Here is an 18,287-nt window from a genome sequence, read left to right on the forward strand (position 1 = left end):
AGCAAATCATTTTAAATAAACTTGATCGAAATGACCAAAAGAACATTAAAGAGTCACGATTAGCTATGGAAAGAGATCCACTTCTACAAGACCACCACCACAGGAAGAGAGGCACTGCAGAGATCCTGTACAGAGCCTCTTTGTGCTTGTACAGTCCTTACCTGACAGTCAAAGTCCTGGAAGTTTCGTGTACCATTCTGTCAACAGAAGGCAGAAAACAGAGTCAGTTTCCTCATGTGGTTCCCCAAATGTGCAGCAAATTCAGTTCACAGTGAAAGCAGTGCATGTGCAGTTTCCTGGTTGCCATCAACCTAAAATGGTTTTCACTGAAAGCTTCAGAAGCAGGGTGGGTTACTGACTTGCGCTAGTACCAGCTATGTCTTCAGAAGTGAGATTATGCCTTGGATGGATTACTGTGAAGATAAAGGGAAGCAGAATAGTTTCCCAGCAAAGCTTGGAACTTCATGCCTTCCTACTGAAGGAAGCAGTGAGAATTTGTGGGAAGTTACCTGGGAAGAAAGGCCTTAGATGCCAACCTTGAGAGGGATGAAGGAGAGGAAGAGCCAAGGTACCCAGGTCTAGGAATTAAAGAAAGGATTAGGAAGAGGACAAGGCCATGAACGGATCAGAAATGGAAGACTTAAAATCTAACAAAGAAGTAAAACAATGTCACTGAAGAAGGGAAAGAAAGAGAATAGGGCTCCTAACACCCTGGCATATCTATTGCATCCTATGGAACTGGAGATAGGAAAAAAAAAAAAGAAAAAAAAAAAAAAAGGACAAATCACTGAAACATATAAAAAGCAGAACTTAGACAAAAGATTCAAGGAAAATTCCCCAAATTTCTAAAAAGAGATTATATGATAGTAATATCTGATTGAGGAAAAGAAATCAATGGTGATGACTCAGGCATTTCTGCGGCATTTCAGATGCCGGAGTTGCAAGAGTATGATATCAGAGTACAAAAAGGGTAACAAGTAATATATTAGGGAAGAAAAAACACTTTTACTTGATTTTTTTCATAAAGTATAATTCCCTCCCTGAGAAGCCTCTCATTATTTAGAAATTGTTTTATCATGACATGTTTATTCTGTCTCTACAACAGCTTCCAGAGGTATGGAACTGCTAATAAGTACCTTTCCAAGAGCTGCCCCTCCAGAGAATCTCTAGATATGTGATTCTGAGAGAATACTAAGTAGTATCATCCTCTTCCAGAAGCTCCTCATAGAAGCAGTTCTTCCTGATCCTACACTGCTGGCAGGACAAAACAGAGCACAGTGGGTACAAACAACTAAAGAATCTAACTGTCCTCCCCAGGAGAGGAACTCAAAGAACCAGCTGGGATGATCTGGAGTTGCACTATCCAATAAGGCAGCCACCAGCCACATGTACAATTTAAGTTTAAAATTAAAAGTTCGGTTCCCCCTGCATTAGCCACCTGTGGAATTCTCATATAACTAGACAGCACAAATACAGAACTCTTGCATTACTGTGGAAACTTCTATTGAAAAAAACTGATCTAGAGAACAAAAACTTCTAAAGGATTAAGGTTTTTCTTAGGGTAGCAGTAAGTCACTGTAGATCACCAATAACAGAAAGACTGTAAATGTCATTAAGAAATAGGCAAAGCAGTGGTAGAGATGGCTAGTCTGAAGTATTATCCTTTTATTTTCTTTTTTGCATTACTGGGGATTGAACCCAGGGCTTCATGAATGCTAGATAGGTACTCTACCACTGAGCTAGATCCCGAGCCCCTAAAGCATTATTCTTGACACAAAACCAGACTCAGAGAAAGAAAGTCTGATGTAGTACAGATGGGGCTGGGTAGCACACTCCAAGGAATGATGTTATTGGTGAAAAGAATCATAGTGTTCTACAGCTCCCATTAGTCCCATAAAATGTCTGAGAGCTTCTTCAGAGAAGTCATTGTGTTTAATTTCCAGTTTAGACTACGAGAAACTGAAGGAAGGGCCTGCTCATGGACTATGGTAGATTGTTTCAGTACGATATAAATGACTACTAGGTGAGTTTTTAGTTCCTGATTCAACTCGTACCTTCCTCCAAATAAAGTACAAGGCCACTATAAATCAGGTGCCTGATGTAGCTTTCTAAAATAAGCCAATATAAAAAAGTAAACATTTTAAAAGATTTTTATTAAACATTTATTGAGGAATTTTTGTTAAGACTTTGGGTTAAGGGCTGGTGTTATAGCTCAGTGGTAGAGTGCCTGCCTAGCATGTGTGAGGCATTGGTTCAATTCTCAGCACCACATATAAATACATTAAATAAAGGCCATCAATAACTAAAAAAAATTAAAAAAAAAAAGACTTTGGGTTAAGAACAAAACAAAACAGGGGCTGGGGTTGTGGCTCAGAGTAAAAGCGCTTGCATAGCATATGTGAGGCACTTAGTTCAATCCTCAGCACCACATAAAAACTAAATAAAGGTATTGTGTCCACCTACAACTAAAGAAAAAATGTTTTGTTTTTTTTTTTTAAAAGAACAAAACAACTTACTGGGCCTAATGCTGGTGCTGCATGCCTGTAATCTCAACAGCTCAGGAGGCTGAGCCAGGATGATTGCAAGTTTGAAGCCAGCCTCAGCAACTTAGGGACACCCTAAGCAACTCAGCAAGACCCTGTCTCAAAATAAAATATAAACAGGGCTGAGAATGTGGCTCAATGGTTAAACGCCCCAAGATTCAATCCCCAGTACCCTAAAACAAACAAAAAAATTTTACTGCATTCCAGTTTAAGTGAAAAAAAAATAGTAGGGTACTAAATGGTCTTTATAATTTGATCTCAACTACATCAGATTGTGCATTAAAAAGACTAGAAGAATCCAGGAGTGCTGGGGCAAGCCTAAAATCCCAGCAACTTGGGAGGCTGAAGCAGGAAGAACTCAAGTTCAAGGCTAGCCTAGGCAACATGAAATCATGTCTCAAAACAAAAAAATAAAGCTGGGCACACAGATACATGCCTGTAATCCCAGCAACTTCGGAGATTGAGGCTGGTGTATCACATGTTTGAGGCCAATTTGGCAATTTAGCAAAACCCTCAGCAATTTTGCAAGACTGTGTCTCAAATAAAAAAATAAAAAGGACTGGAGATGTAGCTCAGTGGTAAAGTGCCCAAGGGTTCAATCCCCAGTCCTGGGGACAGGGGGATACTAAAACATTAACAATAGCAACTCTATCTGCAATTGAGAGATTACATTTTTCTACATGACCATGTATTTCCCCTTTTGTAATTAGAAAACTAGAAAAAATATTAATAGTATGGTTTAAAAACATGTTTGCAATTTAGCATTTTATAACATGAGATTTAAAGATTTACTTAATCTTTTGAGGACTAATTTATAATGATGTCCAAACAGATTATATTGGGGCTTCAATCTTACAGGATTCCCAAAGGTTCCTTTGGGGATTATTCAGAAAGATAAAAGAAAATGACTCTAGTCTGAACTGAAATTTTGGTCAGAGATTCTGATGAGCTCTTTGGGAAGCAGCTGGCATTGTATGCATGAATTCCTCTTCTTCACAAACATGTGATCACAGTCATGAAGCATTTTAGTGAGGCAGGAGCCTCTTAGATGAGCACAAAGGGAAATGCCAAAAGCAGAAAAAAGCAATTCCTTCCAGAAACACTAGGTATCTTGTTTGTCAACTACCTGGCAAAAAGAAAAAAAAAATTATGTGATCATAACCTAATGTATATAGCTAGACTCCCAGATAAAAGATACTAATAACTGGGAAAGAAACTAACTCTTGCTTTTTATTTTGCTTGAAAATAAAAAGAAATAAGAATGGCTGGGGATGTGGCTCAGTGATTAAATGCTCCTGGGTTTAATCCCTGGGACAACAAAACAAAATAACAGAATAATTTGGAGGAAAAACAACAACAAAAATATATCAAGAAAAAAAGACTGATTATCACTGAAAATTGCACTCAAGGTAGAGGCCAGTTAAGGGGTACATTTTCTGGTGGAGCCTCAGTGCCAAATGCAGCTCAAGAAGGTAAATTAAGAGCTGGGATGGGGGAGCGGGCTCAGTGGTAGAGCGCTTGCCTCTCACGTGTGAGACCTTGGGTTCGATCCTCAGCACCACATAAAAATAAATAAACAAAATAAACATATTGAAAAAAAAAAGAGCTGGGATCATAACTCAGTGGTACTTTATCTCAGCATCACAAAAAGAAAAAATGCAAAGTAAAAGCAGGTAATTTTCTCAATACAAGCCTAGAAAGTAAGCAAATGGCAACTAAGACCCAGGTGCAGCCCTATAATTCCAGGGACTTGGGAGACCAAGGCAGGAGGATTGCAAATTCAGGGCTAGTCTCAGCAACTGAGTAGGGCCCTAGGTAACTTATTGAGACCTTGCCTCAAAATAAAATAAAAAGGGCTGGGGTGTGGCTCCGTGGCAGTGCACTCATATAATAAGCACAGAACCCTGTTACCCAGCATCCCACACACACGCACAGCATACTGTGCTAATATTATACGTCACTAATCCCTGCATTAAAATTTCCTTGAGCACCTTGCTAGATCATGGCTAAGGCTTAGGCTCTTACCAGTCTCCTTCTGCCTCTTGAAACGGGTTTTGAGAATCATATGGTCTTGTCACAGAGGCATTACTACTTGCTGAGGAAGTAACTTTTGCTCCAGTCCCATCTAGGTCATTTCAGACAACAGATATGACAGTTACCCCTTAGCGCACTAAGGGATTCCCGCTCTGTAATCCATACCAAATATAGTACCTCAGGAATATTCTATGATGAAAATGTTGATAAATCTGTTTTTCATCGCAGATACTACTTTTTATTTTTTTTGGTGGCGCTGGGGATTGAGCCCAGGGTCTCATGTATGCTAGGCAAATACTTTGCTACTAAGCTATATGTTTAGCCTCCACTCCTCCTCCTTCTTCTCTTTTTTAAAAAAGTGACCATGGTATAAATCTTTCTTCTGTCTCTATTGCCCAGGAGGTTACAAAAATATTGATCTCAGGGTCCCCCTTCTTTTGATTCTAATATCCTCCTCTTGCAGTAGGATTTACCTTACTTTCTACTGTAATAACCAAAATAGAGTAAATGAGTTGTTTCCATTCTTTCTAGTAGGTATTTATTCCCCTTCCTGACTTTCTTCACTTCTTCAGAAGACAACTAGGACTTCCTATTTGTTTTTTCATGCCTGACATTTGGCTTTCACCAGGTTCCACAGTATCTACACTAACAGGAGGCAGGAGGAGGCAGGGAAAATGAAGCATGGTCAGCTCTCTTGCTTGTTACAGATCTGCTGGGTGAGGCCTGAACAGCCTGCAACAAAGGAAGCATGAAAGATGCAGGTTCTAGTTCCAGCTTCACCACCTTAACAGACACTAGCTTTGGACAAATCAAATAACCTCTAGGAGCCTCATTTTAAAATGGAATTAAAAATGCTTCAATACTTACTTCCTAAGAGGTTAGGGCATTAATAGATGTAGAAAAATACTCTGAAAAGAGTTAAATGCTATTTTTAAAAATTCATTTCACACATCTGAGCCATTTCTGCATACCAAACAATGTAAGTACTGGTAGTTGCTTTTTTTTTTTTATCACTGAAACCAAAACAAGAATGGCAAAAATCACCCACTTCTTGACAATTCTGAGCTATAGACAAAATTACAGGCATACTAAAATAAAATGGGAAAAATACCAACAGATGACAAGAGACAAGTTAACATAATCCTCACTTAAAGCTATTTTGAGAATGCTTCCTTAGTCATCTCAGGACAAATTTCTCCATAATAGGTTGGGTCTAGATTTTCTTCAGCTCCCTAAGCCTGGAAGAATATAGCAATGTCTTTGGCTAAGAGTATTTATAAGGACAATGGACAGAAAGAAATAATACACATTTCTAGGCTTCTCCTTAAAGAGGGCAAAGCACAAAAGTGATGCCCAAATACCTCCAGGATCAGCATAGTGGGAAGGGCTCAGGTTTCAGAAGAGAAAAGATGGTTTCAGTCCCAGCTCCCCACTTCCTGGCCAGGCAAGGCAGCCTTTCAGTTAGATTTTTCATCTGCTAAGTGATAATACTGTCTACTTCAAAGGGATACTCTAAGAATTAAGAGAGAGAATGTATATAAAGCACCTGGCACATGAAAAGTGCTTAATTAATAAATGAAAAATGGCAGGTGAGGCATAAAACACAAAAAACCACCACCAGAAAAGAAACAAAACAACAACAACAAAAAACCGTTAAGGTATCTACTCCTATTCAATCTGGAGATTTTTCTCCTATACCAGTGGTTCTCAAGCAGATTTTTAACTCCTTACAGGACATTTTGACAATAACTGCAGATATTTTTGGTTGTCAGCATTAAGAGTGCGATTGGCATCTAGCGAGGACGTCAAAGGTACTGCTAAACATCCTCTACTGAAAAGCACAGTTCGTGGCTTTTGGTAGAAAGTAAGGTAAATCCAAGCTGGGCATGGTGGCACATGCCTGTAATCAGAGACTCAGGAGGCTGAAGCAGGAGAATCATGCATTTGAGGTCAGCCTCAGCAATTTAGCAAGACCTTCAGCAGCTGAGTAAGACTGTGGCTCAAAATTAAAAACAAAAAGGGACTGGGGGGCTGGGGATACTGCTCAGTTGGTAGAGTGCTTGCCTCATATACACAAGGTCCTGGGTTCAATCCCGAGGAACACACACACACACACACACAGGGACTAAAGATGTAGTTCAGCGGTAAAACACCTCTAGGTTTAATCCCCAACCCCCACCCCCAACCAAAAAAACAAGTAAGGTAAACCTTACGGTAATTTCAGGTTTCCTTTCCTACTAATGACTGAATATTTAATCAGTGGGGAAGGAGAAGGATGTTAGAATGGGAAGACAGAACCTTGGGATCAACATTTTTGTTACTCTATTACTTATCATCTGATCCAAAACAACAGAGTCAAGACTGAGAAATTCTGTTACATAGTCAAATGGACAAGAGGCATTTTCCTCATTATACTTTTTATGACATATGCAAAAACACCCACTTGCTGGGCAAAGACAGCAGCATTCATGAGGCAGGCCCAAGGCTAATGGGGGTGGGATTCTTTGTTTGGGCCTTCTAAAGGGGACTCCTGTCTATCTACCTGCTTAGCAGGAGCAGGGGAGTTCTCATGAATAGTATTGGGACAGGAGAGAGGGGGCAAGATGGAGTGTGGGAAGTGGGTAAAAACAGTACAAGGATATAGAAAGGAGCTAAAAGATGTTAGAAATGAAACATTGCTTGGTTTCTATCTACTTTGGGCTGCCATAACAAAATCCCATATACTGGAAGGCTTAACACATCATAAACTTATTTTCTTGAAAATTCAAGAGTAAGGTTCAAGCAAGGTTCTGTTTTCAATGAGGGCTTTTCCTGGTTTACAAACAGCTGCCTTCTCACAGTATCCTCATATAGCAGGGGTGTATAATTCATATAATTCAGGCACATTGCTTTGGGGACAGCCCTTCACATACACAAAAATATGGTACTTCAAAGAGAGTTTTCTGGAAACAGGAGGGGAATTCGTAGGAAAAGCCAAGGGGGGTTAAAAAAATATGCACCTTGCCAAAGGAGAGAGTAAGAAGTTTGGTAAAAGATAAAGGAAAAGGTGGAAGTAGGGACAGAAGAGGTCACAAGGATGAAAGTGGGGCTAGCAGGATTCAATAAAAAATTAGTAAACACATAATAAGTCAGGAGCCCTGGGAGTTTTGAAAGGCTTTGGTCTCAGCAGAAGAAGATAATAAGCAACAGCATCTTCTGGTGGCCCCCCACACTTACCCACCTTATCCATATTCTCCATCAATTTTTTTCCTCAAAAGGATGACAAGAAAACATTCACACTATGCTATAAGAGTATTTTAATAGGAGACAATGACAATAAGCCAAAAGAATAGGGTGGAAAAGAAAGAATTTCCAATACACTTTCTGAACAAGAGGGACCAGCGTGTCTGAACTTTTTGGTACCTCATATCACAGCATTCCACTTGTTGGGTCCAATGGCTGTCAACTCTGCTGGTCATGATGAAGTTCTCTAACACTAACATAAAAATGAGGTACATTATTAACATCTATGCATCCTTGATGAAAACTGTGATTTTGACAGAAAGGTCACATCACAGACTTGACAAACTTCAGGAAGAGGACTGCAGCCTGTGTATATCACCAGCCATGCGTGTATAATGTTCCTTATAGAAATTGAAAGTCACGGCACTTGGACTGTAAGTCAAATACCACCCGCATGTTTCCAACTTCACTGTATTATTTTTCTCTTGACTTCTCTATTTGTAAAATAGGAAAATCTCAAAGATAACTTGATTGAATTTGACCCATGGACACAAAAATAAGGAAGAAAAGGGAAAGACATTAAAGAGCAGGTTAAGAAATATACTTTAAGAAGCATTCCCTCCAATAAAAGTCAAGTTTAATGTTTAAGTTATTTACTACTCAGATGATACAGAAAATGAACCAACAGGAGAATAAAAGTCTTATATGTGTTTTAATGAGAACAGAGTTATCTTTACCTTATCATTTAGAAGTGGCTTGATCTCTGTGAGTTGAACATCCTGAAGTTCATCCATGAGGATAGATGAGACAGAGGCGTCTCAAGAATAAGTCAGTAACCCTGAAACAAGGGAGAAATAAAAAAGGTTTAAGCCAGGAACTAGAAACACAATGGCCATCCTATAGCATCCATTCAAGTATTAGAGCTTACTCTGCATATATCACACATTGCTCAAGGTGCTAAAGACACAGGGAAGGCAGATAAGACTGCAATCTCCCCTGACTCTTGTTTCCTAGTAGTCACACCCTTGTATAATCCCTTCCATTGAGTATGGGTGGAATCTATGTCTTGCTTTTAACCAACCAAATATGGGAAAGTGATGGGAATGTACATGAGTACCTGTACATGGCTACATTACATAATTTTTTTAAAAAATTTATGTTTTAGTTGTAGTTGGACACAACACCTTCATTCTATCTACTTCTATGTGGTGCTGAAGATCAAACCCAGGGCCTCCCATGCACTAGCGAGTGCTCTACTGCTGAGCCACAACCCCAGCCCGCTACATAATATTTTAACATGTGTTTTGCTGAGAGACACTTGTCCTTTTAGCTTTGAAGAAGTAAGCTGACGTGTTCTGAGAACTACATGGCAAGGAACTGAGGGTAGCCTCCTGCTGAAAGAGAGCAAGAAACCAAGACCCTCAGTCTAACAATTTGTAAGTCTGGATACTACCAACAACTCTAAGAACCTGGAAATATATCCTTTCTCAGTTGTGCCTCAGATGAGAGACCAGCACTGATTGACACCTTGATGGCAGCCTTGCAGAAGACTCAGCCAACCTGATCCACAGAAAATAGGAGATAATAAATATATATTGGGCTGGGGATGTGACTCAAGTGGTAATGCACTCACTTGGCATGCGTGCGGCCCGGGTTTGATCCTCAGCACCACATACAAACAAAGATGTTGTATCCGCCGAAAACTAAAAAATACATATTAAAAAATTCTCTCTTTCTCTCTCTCTCTTTAATAAATAAATAAAATAAATATATATTATTTAGGCTGCTAAGTTGGTGGTTTTATTTTTATGAAGCAACGGATAATTAATATAGCTTTGCCCTCAGGGAGTGTATATTTTAGTTTTTAAAGAGGGGTCAGTAAGGGAACAACATACTCAGAATTATGCTTCTGGAAATAATATGGAGGATGGATTAACAGGGGGCCAAAATTTGAAGGTTAATGTTGTAGGATAAGACTGTGAATTAGGAATGGCAATGGGAATGAAGAGGGAAATTAACCAAGGCTGAGCACAATGACCCTTCGGGGAATAACAGCAGTGGATAAAGATTCGGCCTCCCAGATGGCTTCCTATGAGCCCATGATCTTTGACTCCTGATATTTACACTCATGTATAATCTCCCACCCAAATAAATTAGAGATGGCCTGTATAACTAATAGAATATGGTAGAAGCAACAACTGTGACTTTCAAAGCTATATTATGAAGGCATTATAATGTCTTGAGCCACTGTCTCACTGTGACATCCAGCACATTGTAAAGACACTCCAATAGCTGTCTGGAGGTCCCTGTAGAGAAGACCTAACATGTTGGTACCAATCTGCCACCCAGGTGAGTGATCCATTTTGCAAATGGATCCTCCAGTCCCAGTCAAAGAGTTCAGAAGACTATAGCCCCAGAGACTTCTGACTGTAACAATATGAGTGACTCTAAGCCAAAACTGCCCTACCAAACCTGTTTCCAAATTCCTGATCATGAGAGATAATAAATAATTTTGTTTTAAAGTGATTTATTATGAATGAATAGATAACCGACAGAGAGAGGGAACAGATTAAGGAGTTCGGAAAGAGGAGGGAAGTTAAAGGGAACATGCAGAATAATCAGCCAGAAATCTTTCCTCCATCTCACTGCAGAGGAAGCTGTGGGGACAGGCTGCAGACACTGGATACTATAGACAGTAATTCCCACACAGACTTCAAAGCTCAAGGCTTCATGTGTTTTGCCTTGGCCCTAAGCCATCAAAAGGGAAAAATGCTAATTCAACATTTATTGAGAACCTACTGCGCAGAGCACTATGGAAAATATGAAGAAAGTTCCTGCCTTATTTAGGAGCTTACTAAAGAGTAGAGATAATAGCTATCCATAAAATGATAAAAAGAAAAGACTTAAGAGTTCAAAGGATAACTAATTACTTCTAAATGGTGTGAATCAAAAGAGCCTTCAAAAGATATTAGTCTACTATAGATATTCAACTTATGATGGGGTTATATTCTGATAAACCCACTGTAAACTGAAAATAGTATAAGTCAAAAATGCATTTCAGATAGGCATGATGGTGCATGCCTGTAATCCTCATTTCTCAGGAGGCTGAGACAGGAGGATGCCGAGTTCAAAGCCAGCCTCAGCAAAAGTGAGATGCTAAGCAACTCAGTGAGACCCTGTCTCTAAAAAGACAAAATAGGGCTGGGGATATAGCTCAGTGGTCCAGTGTCCCCAAGTTCAATCCCTGGTACCCCACCCCGCAAGATGCATTTCATACTCCTAGCCTACTAAACACCACATGGTAGCAACGTGGTACAACACGGAGTGTCATCTGTTGACCCTTATGATCACATGGCTGACTAGGAGCTATGGCTTGCTGTCTCTGCCCAGCATGACAAGAGAGTATCACCAGAAAAAGATAAAAATTCAAAATCCACAGGGTATGGCTCAGTGGCAGAGCACCTGCCTAGTATGCGTGAGGCCCTCCCTGGGTTGAATCCCAGGACTGAAATTTAAAATTTGGCCTAACTGGAATCTATTCATTTTGTGCTTATTAATCACAATAAACTGTGTACTGCTTTACATTCGGATTTCACTACTAATCAATTATTTAAAGTGGCAATTTTAAAGTTTTTTTCCTCTATTTTAAAAGCAATATACTCTCTTTAGAAAATGTAGAAATCATAGAATAACGAAAAGATGTTTTATTCACAATTCTTCCATCTAAAGACAATCATTTAGTCTATTTCCATTTGTTCTTTTTTTTACATATAACACGGTGATCTCCTGAAAATTTTTTTCCAACCCACCTTGCTTTATTCTTTAAAAATTCACTCCTGGGAAAACAGGCACTCTAGAGATGTTTGTTATTCAAATATAACTCCATAGTGGGTGGGTCTATGAAGGAGCCTCAGGGCCAGAGGAAAGCCTAAGGTGCCTTCAGGTCCAGAGTGAATGGCATTCACTTAGTGTTCCCAGCTTTTTAAGATGAAGAATAATGTAATGTTTGTGCCAACAAACACTTAAAGACACAAATTAAATGAGAAGCCTGTCTCTATCAGCTGGGCTCAATGCAGACTAATGCAAGAATTCTGGGTAGGACAGTAAGCTGCTCCAGGGTGACTTAGGAATTGGCAACAGGACAGTAGACATTCACCTTACACATTCTAGGGGACCTAATGCATTCTTCTGGAGAAACAAATTTTTCTTGGCTTTCATTGCCTTAAGTCTTTGCCAATGAGCAGTTTTATAACATCTATAAGAAAACTAGATCACATGGTGGAAAACTCCATCTCCAGATCTCTTAGCTGCACAGACTGGCTCCCTCCTGGGGATCTGCGGCCTGCAGTTCTAGCCATCTGCATGATAGAATCACTGTCAGGTTCTACCCTGGCATAATGGCTGCTAATATTTTCAAAAGACTAGTAGGGATTTTTTAAACTATAGTAGACAATAAAATGTTGACTCTCTTTCCTAGTCTCATGAAGAAGAGAGAGAATAGACAAGTAAAAATCCAGCATGCCTAAACTGAAGGAAAGGGGGAAAGGAGGCCACCAACTCTGACAGGAATTTTCTAGGCATCTCACGTTTAATCCTCATAACAATTCTCTCAGAAAGACATCTTCATTTCTTACTTTATAAATGAGAAACTTAGAGAAGTTTTCCAAAATCCTACATGTAAGGAACAGGGCAAGAATTCAAACATCTTTGCTTTCCTCACTGTACCATAATGTCCTGCATGGAAACCTGGAGAAGTTCCTTCCGGTCCACCCACACTGTGGCCCCCCCTTCAAGTAAAGGCAACAGATGCCTAAAGCAATCCTATACATACCAACAATGACTCAGGCCTTGGAAACAGAGGTCTGAGTCATCACACCAGGATAGGAACCCTCACCATCTCATCAGTTAGCTAAGGGCAAGGAGAACATGGGAATGAATGAGAAGAGAAAGAGAAAGGAAATTCCAGCTATGACTTGGTAACCAGTTTCAGAAGCAAGGGCTGATTCTCACTTGTTAGAACTCAAATGTACAGACAACCTGGCATGCGTGCAGCCCGGGTTCGATCTTCAGCACCACATACAAACAAAGATGTTGTGTCCACTGAGAACTAAAATAATAAATATTAAAAAATTCTCTCTCTCTCTCTCTCTCTCTCTTTAAAAAAAAAAAAAGAAAGTCTAATATGTGACTTCATTGCAGAGGAGTGGAGATCATCTGAGATGAGGAGATGAAGAACTGAAAGGCTTAATTATTAGCAATCATCTTTAATAGAGATAGTAAGAATGGGGTAGAGAAAATTTCTATTAATTTTTATCCTGCTTTCTTCCAAAAAGAATTTCAGTAAACCACACAGGATTTTAAAAGACTCAACCTTTTAAAAGACAGAAAATATACTGGAAAGACTGAATAGTTAGTACAAACCTAGCTGAAGCTGGGTGTGGTGGCATATGCCCGTAATCCCACTGATTTGGGAGGCTGAGGCAGGAGGCTTGCAAATTTGAGGCCAGTCTCAGCAACTTATTGAGATCATATCTCAAGATAAAAATGGCTGGGGATGTAGCTCAGTGGTAAAGTACCCCTGGGTTCAACCCTCAGTACCAAAAAAACAAAAGGGGGGAAAAAAAAGAAACCTAGCTATAGGGAACAGGCTACTAGAATTAAAATGTATAAGGAAAAGAAGGGGATGGAAGTGTAGTTCCGTGGTAGAACACCAGCTTCGCATATACAAGGCCCTGGGTTGGATCCCCAGCAATACCCAAACAAACAAACAACAACACACACACAAAAAAAAAAAAAAAAAAAAAAAAAGAAAAAGAAAAAGAAAGAAAGAAGAAAGGAGACTAAGGTTGATAAAAACAGTACAAGGTCAGAAAAGATTCAAATTTTTAAGTAGAACAAGTAGGAGACAAAGAAAAACGTTCAGAGACACTGGAGGAAAAGCAGAAAGCTAATGTCAAAGAAGTCAATAGAGAAGAGATTCACAGAAGGGAAGGAAGACTATCAAATGTTTAAGAGAAAGGAGGATAATAAAGGCTAAGAAGGGACCATTAACTTCATATAGATTTTAATTGTAGGTGGTCATCATACCTTTATTTTATTTTAATGTGGTGCTAAGAATTGAACCCAGTGCATACACATGCCAGGCAAGCACTCTACCACTGAGCTACAACCTCAGTCCAGGACCATTAACTTTTGACAATGAAAGTCAATGGTATTAAAACCTAGGGACGGGGACTGGGTTGTGGCTCAGTGGTAGAGCGCTTACCTGGCATGTGTGAGGCCCTGGGTTCGATCCCTAGCACCACATATAAATAAAGAAATAAAGTAAAAGATCCACTGGCAACTAAAAAATATTAAAAAAACAAAAACAAAAACAAAAACCTAGGGAGGGCTGGAGTCATGGCTCAGTAGTAGAGCATTGCCTGGCATTGTGAGGCCCTGGGTTCAATCCTCAGCACTGCATATAAATAAATAAATGATCCACTGACAACTTAAAAAATTGAGAATTACTTCCCCATGCTGAAAAGCCTGTCACCATGTGGATCACCTTTCAGAAATACAGAAACAGGCATTTCTCAACTGAAGTGCAAGTTACTAGGAGAGTTACCAGAGGTTTTTGTTTGTGCCTATACTAAGGTTCATCCCAGGGGCGTTCTAACTCTGAACTATTTTGTAATTTTGAAATGGGGGTCTTACTAAGTTGTCCAGGCTATTCTCAAACTTGTAATCCTGCTGCATTGACCCTGGAGTAGCTGGGATTACAGGTGTATACCACTACAACTAGCCAACACCAGTGTTCTTTGACACATAGAGGGCAATTATGGGAGGGCTTTTAAAGATTATCAAGACCAGTGACTTTTAAGTTTTCTACCAAACCTGAAATATACAATAGAAAAAAAAAAAAGATAGGGTCTCTGCTGAAATGGTATTAAGACCACCAGGCTTTGCAGAAACACTTTAAAGTCTAATGACATGTGGCTAGCGGAATAACTCAGTGGTAAAGAGCATGCCTAACATGTAGGAGATGTGGTACAATCCCCTGTACCACAAAAACCAGTCTAATAATATAGAGTATAAGTCTTTGTTCATTCATAGAAAACACATGCCTTGAGATGCATATATTCCTTCAGTTATAGAAAGGGCCCATAAATACATTAGAAGGGAACTCTAGCCCAATATGGGCCCCTACCCAGCTACCTGACACTGGGCAAAGCATTTTCCCTTTCTGAGCATCAGTTTATCTATAAAGGGAAGAGATTGGGCAAGATGACCATTTTGGGTCATTGATAAGGTTAAAATTCTGTATAACTCAAAAGCTCCCTATAAATGTAGTACTTTACATTCTTCCCCAGGGTGAGCATTCTTCCTTGCCACCTCATATGGGCCTCTACTGAAATCCTAAGAGTTCATACAGTTATCAACTTGGTGAAGTTCAATGGCTTGCTGAAGGTCACTTGGCAAATCAGTAAGAGGGTGCACTTGGCCTGACTCCAGGAACATAAGAGTCTCACTCTTCACTGTGTCCATTTAGGGAAAGTTCACTGAGATAATTAGTGCTTAAAAACATTGCTGTTTTCAAAAAAGAGAAGAATATTAAGAAGGTATTGGCTTTCTAAACTACAAACCATCTTTATAGCTTTCTCCCATGGTGAAGGTAATTTGTTACCTTTGGCTTTTCCAAGATGTTCAGACACCAGGCAACTAGTTTGTATTCTAGAGACAGAGTCAGTCAATTTTGGTTTTGACAAGATGGCAGACAAACCACCCAAACAGAAAAAAAGTGCAGCAAACAAGGAAGATACACCAGGGAAGAACAAGCTGAAAGGGGTCAGGTGGAGCCAGTCATGAAGCAATTATGACTAAAAAGAGTTATAGGAAGTGGCAGGACACCAGCAAGGCAGACAGTCAGCAAGCAGTCCTCTTTTTTTTTTTCAACCTATCAACATTGGCTAAATAAGTAGACATGATAGCACTTTACAATTCACAAACACTTTCACATCTAACAGCTCACTGGATTATCACAGTGATACCATGAAAAACACTGAGGCAGCAGTACCATCACCCAAAAAAGCTAAGGCTTAATAACTGAAATGGGCCAGGTGCTGTGGCACACACCTGTAATCCCAGAGGCTCAGGAGGCTGAGACAGGAGGATTGTGAGTTAGAGCCAGCCTCAGCAAAAGGAAGGAGCTAAGCAACTCAGTGAGACCCTGTCTCTAAATAAAATACAAAATAGGGCTGGGGATGTAGCTCAGTGGTCGAGTGCCCCTGTATTCAATTCCCAGTACCTCCTACCCCGCCCCCCTGCCACACACAAAGAAATGAAATGGACTGACCAAACACCACAACTCATAAATGGACACAGCCAGAACCAAAACCAAGTCTTCTGATCTCAAATGTTCACTTTTATATCACACTGCCTCCCCAAAGAGAGCAGGGGTGAAAGGAAGAGAAATTCAACAGACAATCCTGCTACCCATTTGCTATGAGGACCTCTTTATTTCTGGTTCTAAATTACACTGAATAGCTACCATCAGGCTGTAGGCTCTAAAATTAAATCCCGACACATAGTGAGTAACAAGAAAACACAGATTTGGGCCAGGAGTGGTGGCACGTGCCTGTAGCCCTAGTTATTTGGGAGGATGAGGCAGGATGATCCCTTGAGCTTATGAGCTCAAGACTAGTCTCCACAACATAGTGAGACCCTGTAAGGAAAAAAGAAAGAGAAGAAGGAGAAGAAGAAAAGGAAAAGGGAAAGAAAGAACAAGTGAGCAGCATGAATTTGAACTCAAGTTCAACTGAGTGGGGAAGACAGTCTATAAACAAGTCACTACAGTTCACAGTTACACATGAGTCTATGAGTTGGACGAATTTAAAGGCAATTTCTCAGCATCAGCATCACTGCCACCTTAGACCAAATCATTCCCCATAATCTCTCATACTGGGGATTGGACTCAGAGAATTGCACATGCTAGGTAAGCACCAAGCTATACCCCTACCCCATTTTCTAATTTTATTTTGAGATAGTTCTTACCAAGTTTACCCAGGTTGGCCCTGAACTTGTGAACCTTCCTCCTCAATCTCTTGAGTAGCTGTGATTCCAGGTGTGCACCACCGTGCCCAACCAGATCACTCTTTGTTGGGGGTGAGGAAAAGCTGTCTTGTATGCTGCAGAATGTTTAGCAGCATCCATGGCCACCACAACTAGAGGTCAATAGCACCTTCCCCCAACAGCAGTGACACCTGAAAATGTCTCCAAACAATGCCAAATGTATTCTGTGGGCACAATGATCCCACAGTGCTCTAAGGCTTACTGAGGTTTAGGATAAAGATCAGTCAATGCAGGCTGTGGGTGCTGAAAATTTCATGGAAGAGGTAATACTTGAACTGTACCTTAAAGGACAGATTAAAATCCCTATTGGTGAAGATAAGAGAAGAATAAAAAAAGGAATTCTGCTAAATGCAATGGTGCATGCCTGCACTTCCAGTGACATGGGAAGCTAAGGCAGGAGGATTGCAAGTTCAAATCCAGCCTCATCAACTTAGCAAGGCCCTGAGCAACTGAGACTCTATCTCTAAAAAAAAAAAGGAGGAATCCAAGGAAGAGAGGATAACTTAAAGCATAAGATCTGCTGGAAAATATTCCATTTCGGCAAGAACAGAGGAAATAGAAGATAAAGCTAAAAATGACAATTTGAGGTAGCTCAAAAATACCTATCCAGGGCTGGGGATGTGGCTCAAGTGGCAACGCGCTCGCCTGGCATGCGCAGGGCGCTGGGTTCGATCCTCAGCACCACATAAAAATAAAGATGTTGTGTCCACCGAAAACTGAAAAATAAATATTAAAAAAATACCTATCCATCTGCTAATTTACAAAATATACACACATAATGAGATAGATAACAATATGAGATGCCACACAGATGTTTAAGAGTACTCACATCACACTAGTGGCATTTCCATATATTCTACCTTCTCAAGAAGACAGAAAGCTGACAGAGTCACATTATGTCTTACACTGCGTTCAGTGCTTAGAACATATTCTGAGGTAAATGAAGCTTGGACCCAGTGCAGAGGAAAAATGGAGAACCAAGGGATGTCAGGAGGTTTAAAACAAAGGTGAGAATGAAGAAAGGGTATGTTTTAAATAGCTGGAAGGGAGAATAGGACATTCCAACTAAGGATACTGGGGCTGGGAAAGAAATATACATAACATATTGAGACAACACCAAGAACAATGTAGTTGGAAGAGAAGACAAGCTGCAAAAGTAGGCTGGGTTAGACTGGGTTAGGCTGGGCACGGTGGCACATGCCTGTAATCCCAGCAGTTCAGGAGTCTGAGGCAGGAGGATCACAAATTCAAAGCCAGCCTTAGCAAAAGTGAGGTGCTAAGCAACTCAGTGAGACCCTGTCTCTAAAAAAAACACAAAATAGGGTTGGGGATGTGGCTCAGTGGTTGAGTACCCCTGAGCTCAATCCCTAGTACCCC

General features: G+C 40.1%; 1 protein-coding gene across 3 annotated transcripts in view; it reads right to left on the reverse strand.

Moving 5' to 3' along the window:
* The window catches only part of Ndrg3 (NDRG family member 3), a 60,590-nt gene that overhangs the window by 33,669 nt on the left and 8,634 nt on the right, over positions 1-18,287 (reverse strand). For 2 of the 3 annotated variants that reach the window (XM_076851812.1, XM_076851810.1), the window contains exons 2-3: positions 8,537-8,637; positions 162-197 (exon numbers count right to left, since the gene is read on the reverse strand). In XM_076851812.1, coding sequence (XP_076707927.1) covers positions 162-197; positions 8,537-8,593 — 93 coding nt within the window. In that variant the 5' untranslated portion in view covers positions 8,594-8,637. The remainder of the gene's footprint in view (positions 1-161; positions 198-8,536; positions 8,638-18,287) is intronic. The other variant, XM_076851811.1, reaches the window with a different exon arrangement.

The sequence above is a fragment of the Callospermophilus lateralis genome, chromosome 3 (assembly GCF_048772815.1).
Source record: "Callospermophilus lateralis isolate mCalLat2 chromosome 3, mCalLat2.hap1, whole genome shotgun sequence".
NCBI classification, from domain to species: Eukaryota; Metazoa; Chordata; class Mammalia; order Rodentia; family Sciuridae; genus Callospermophilus; species Callospermophilus lateralis.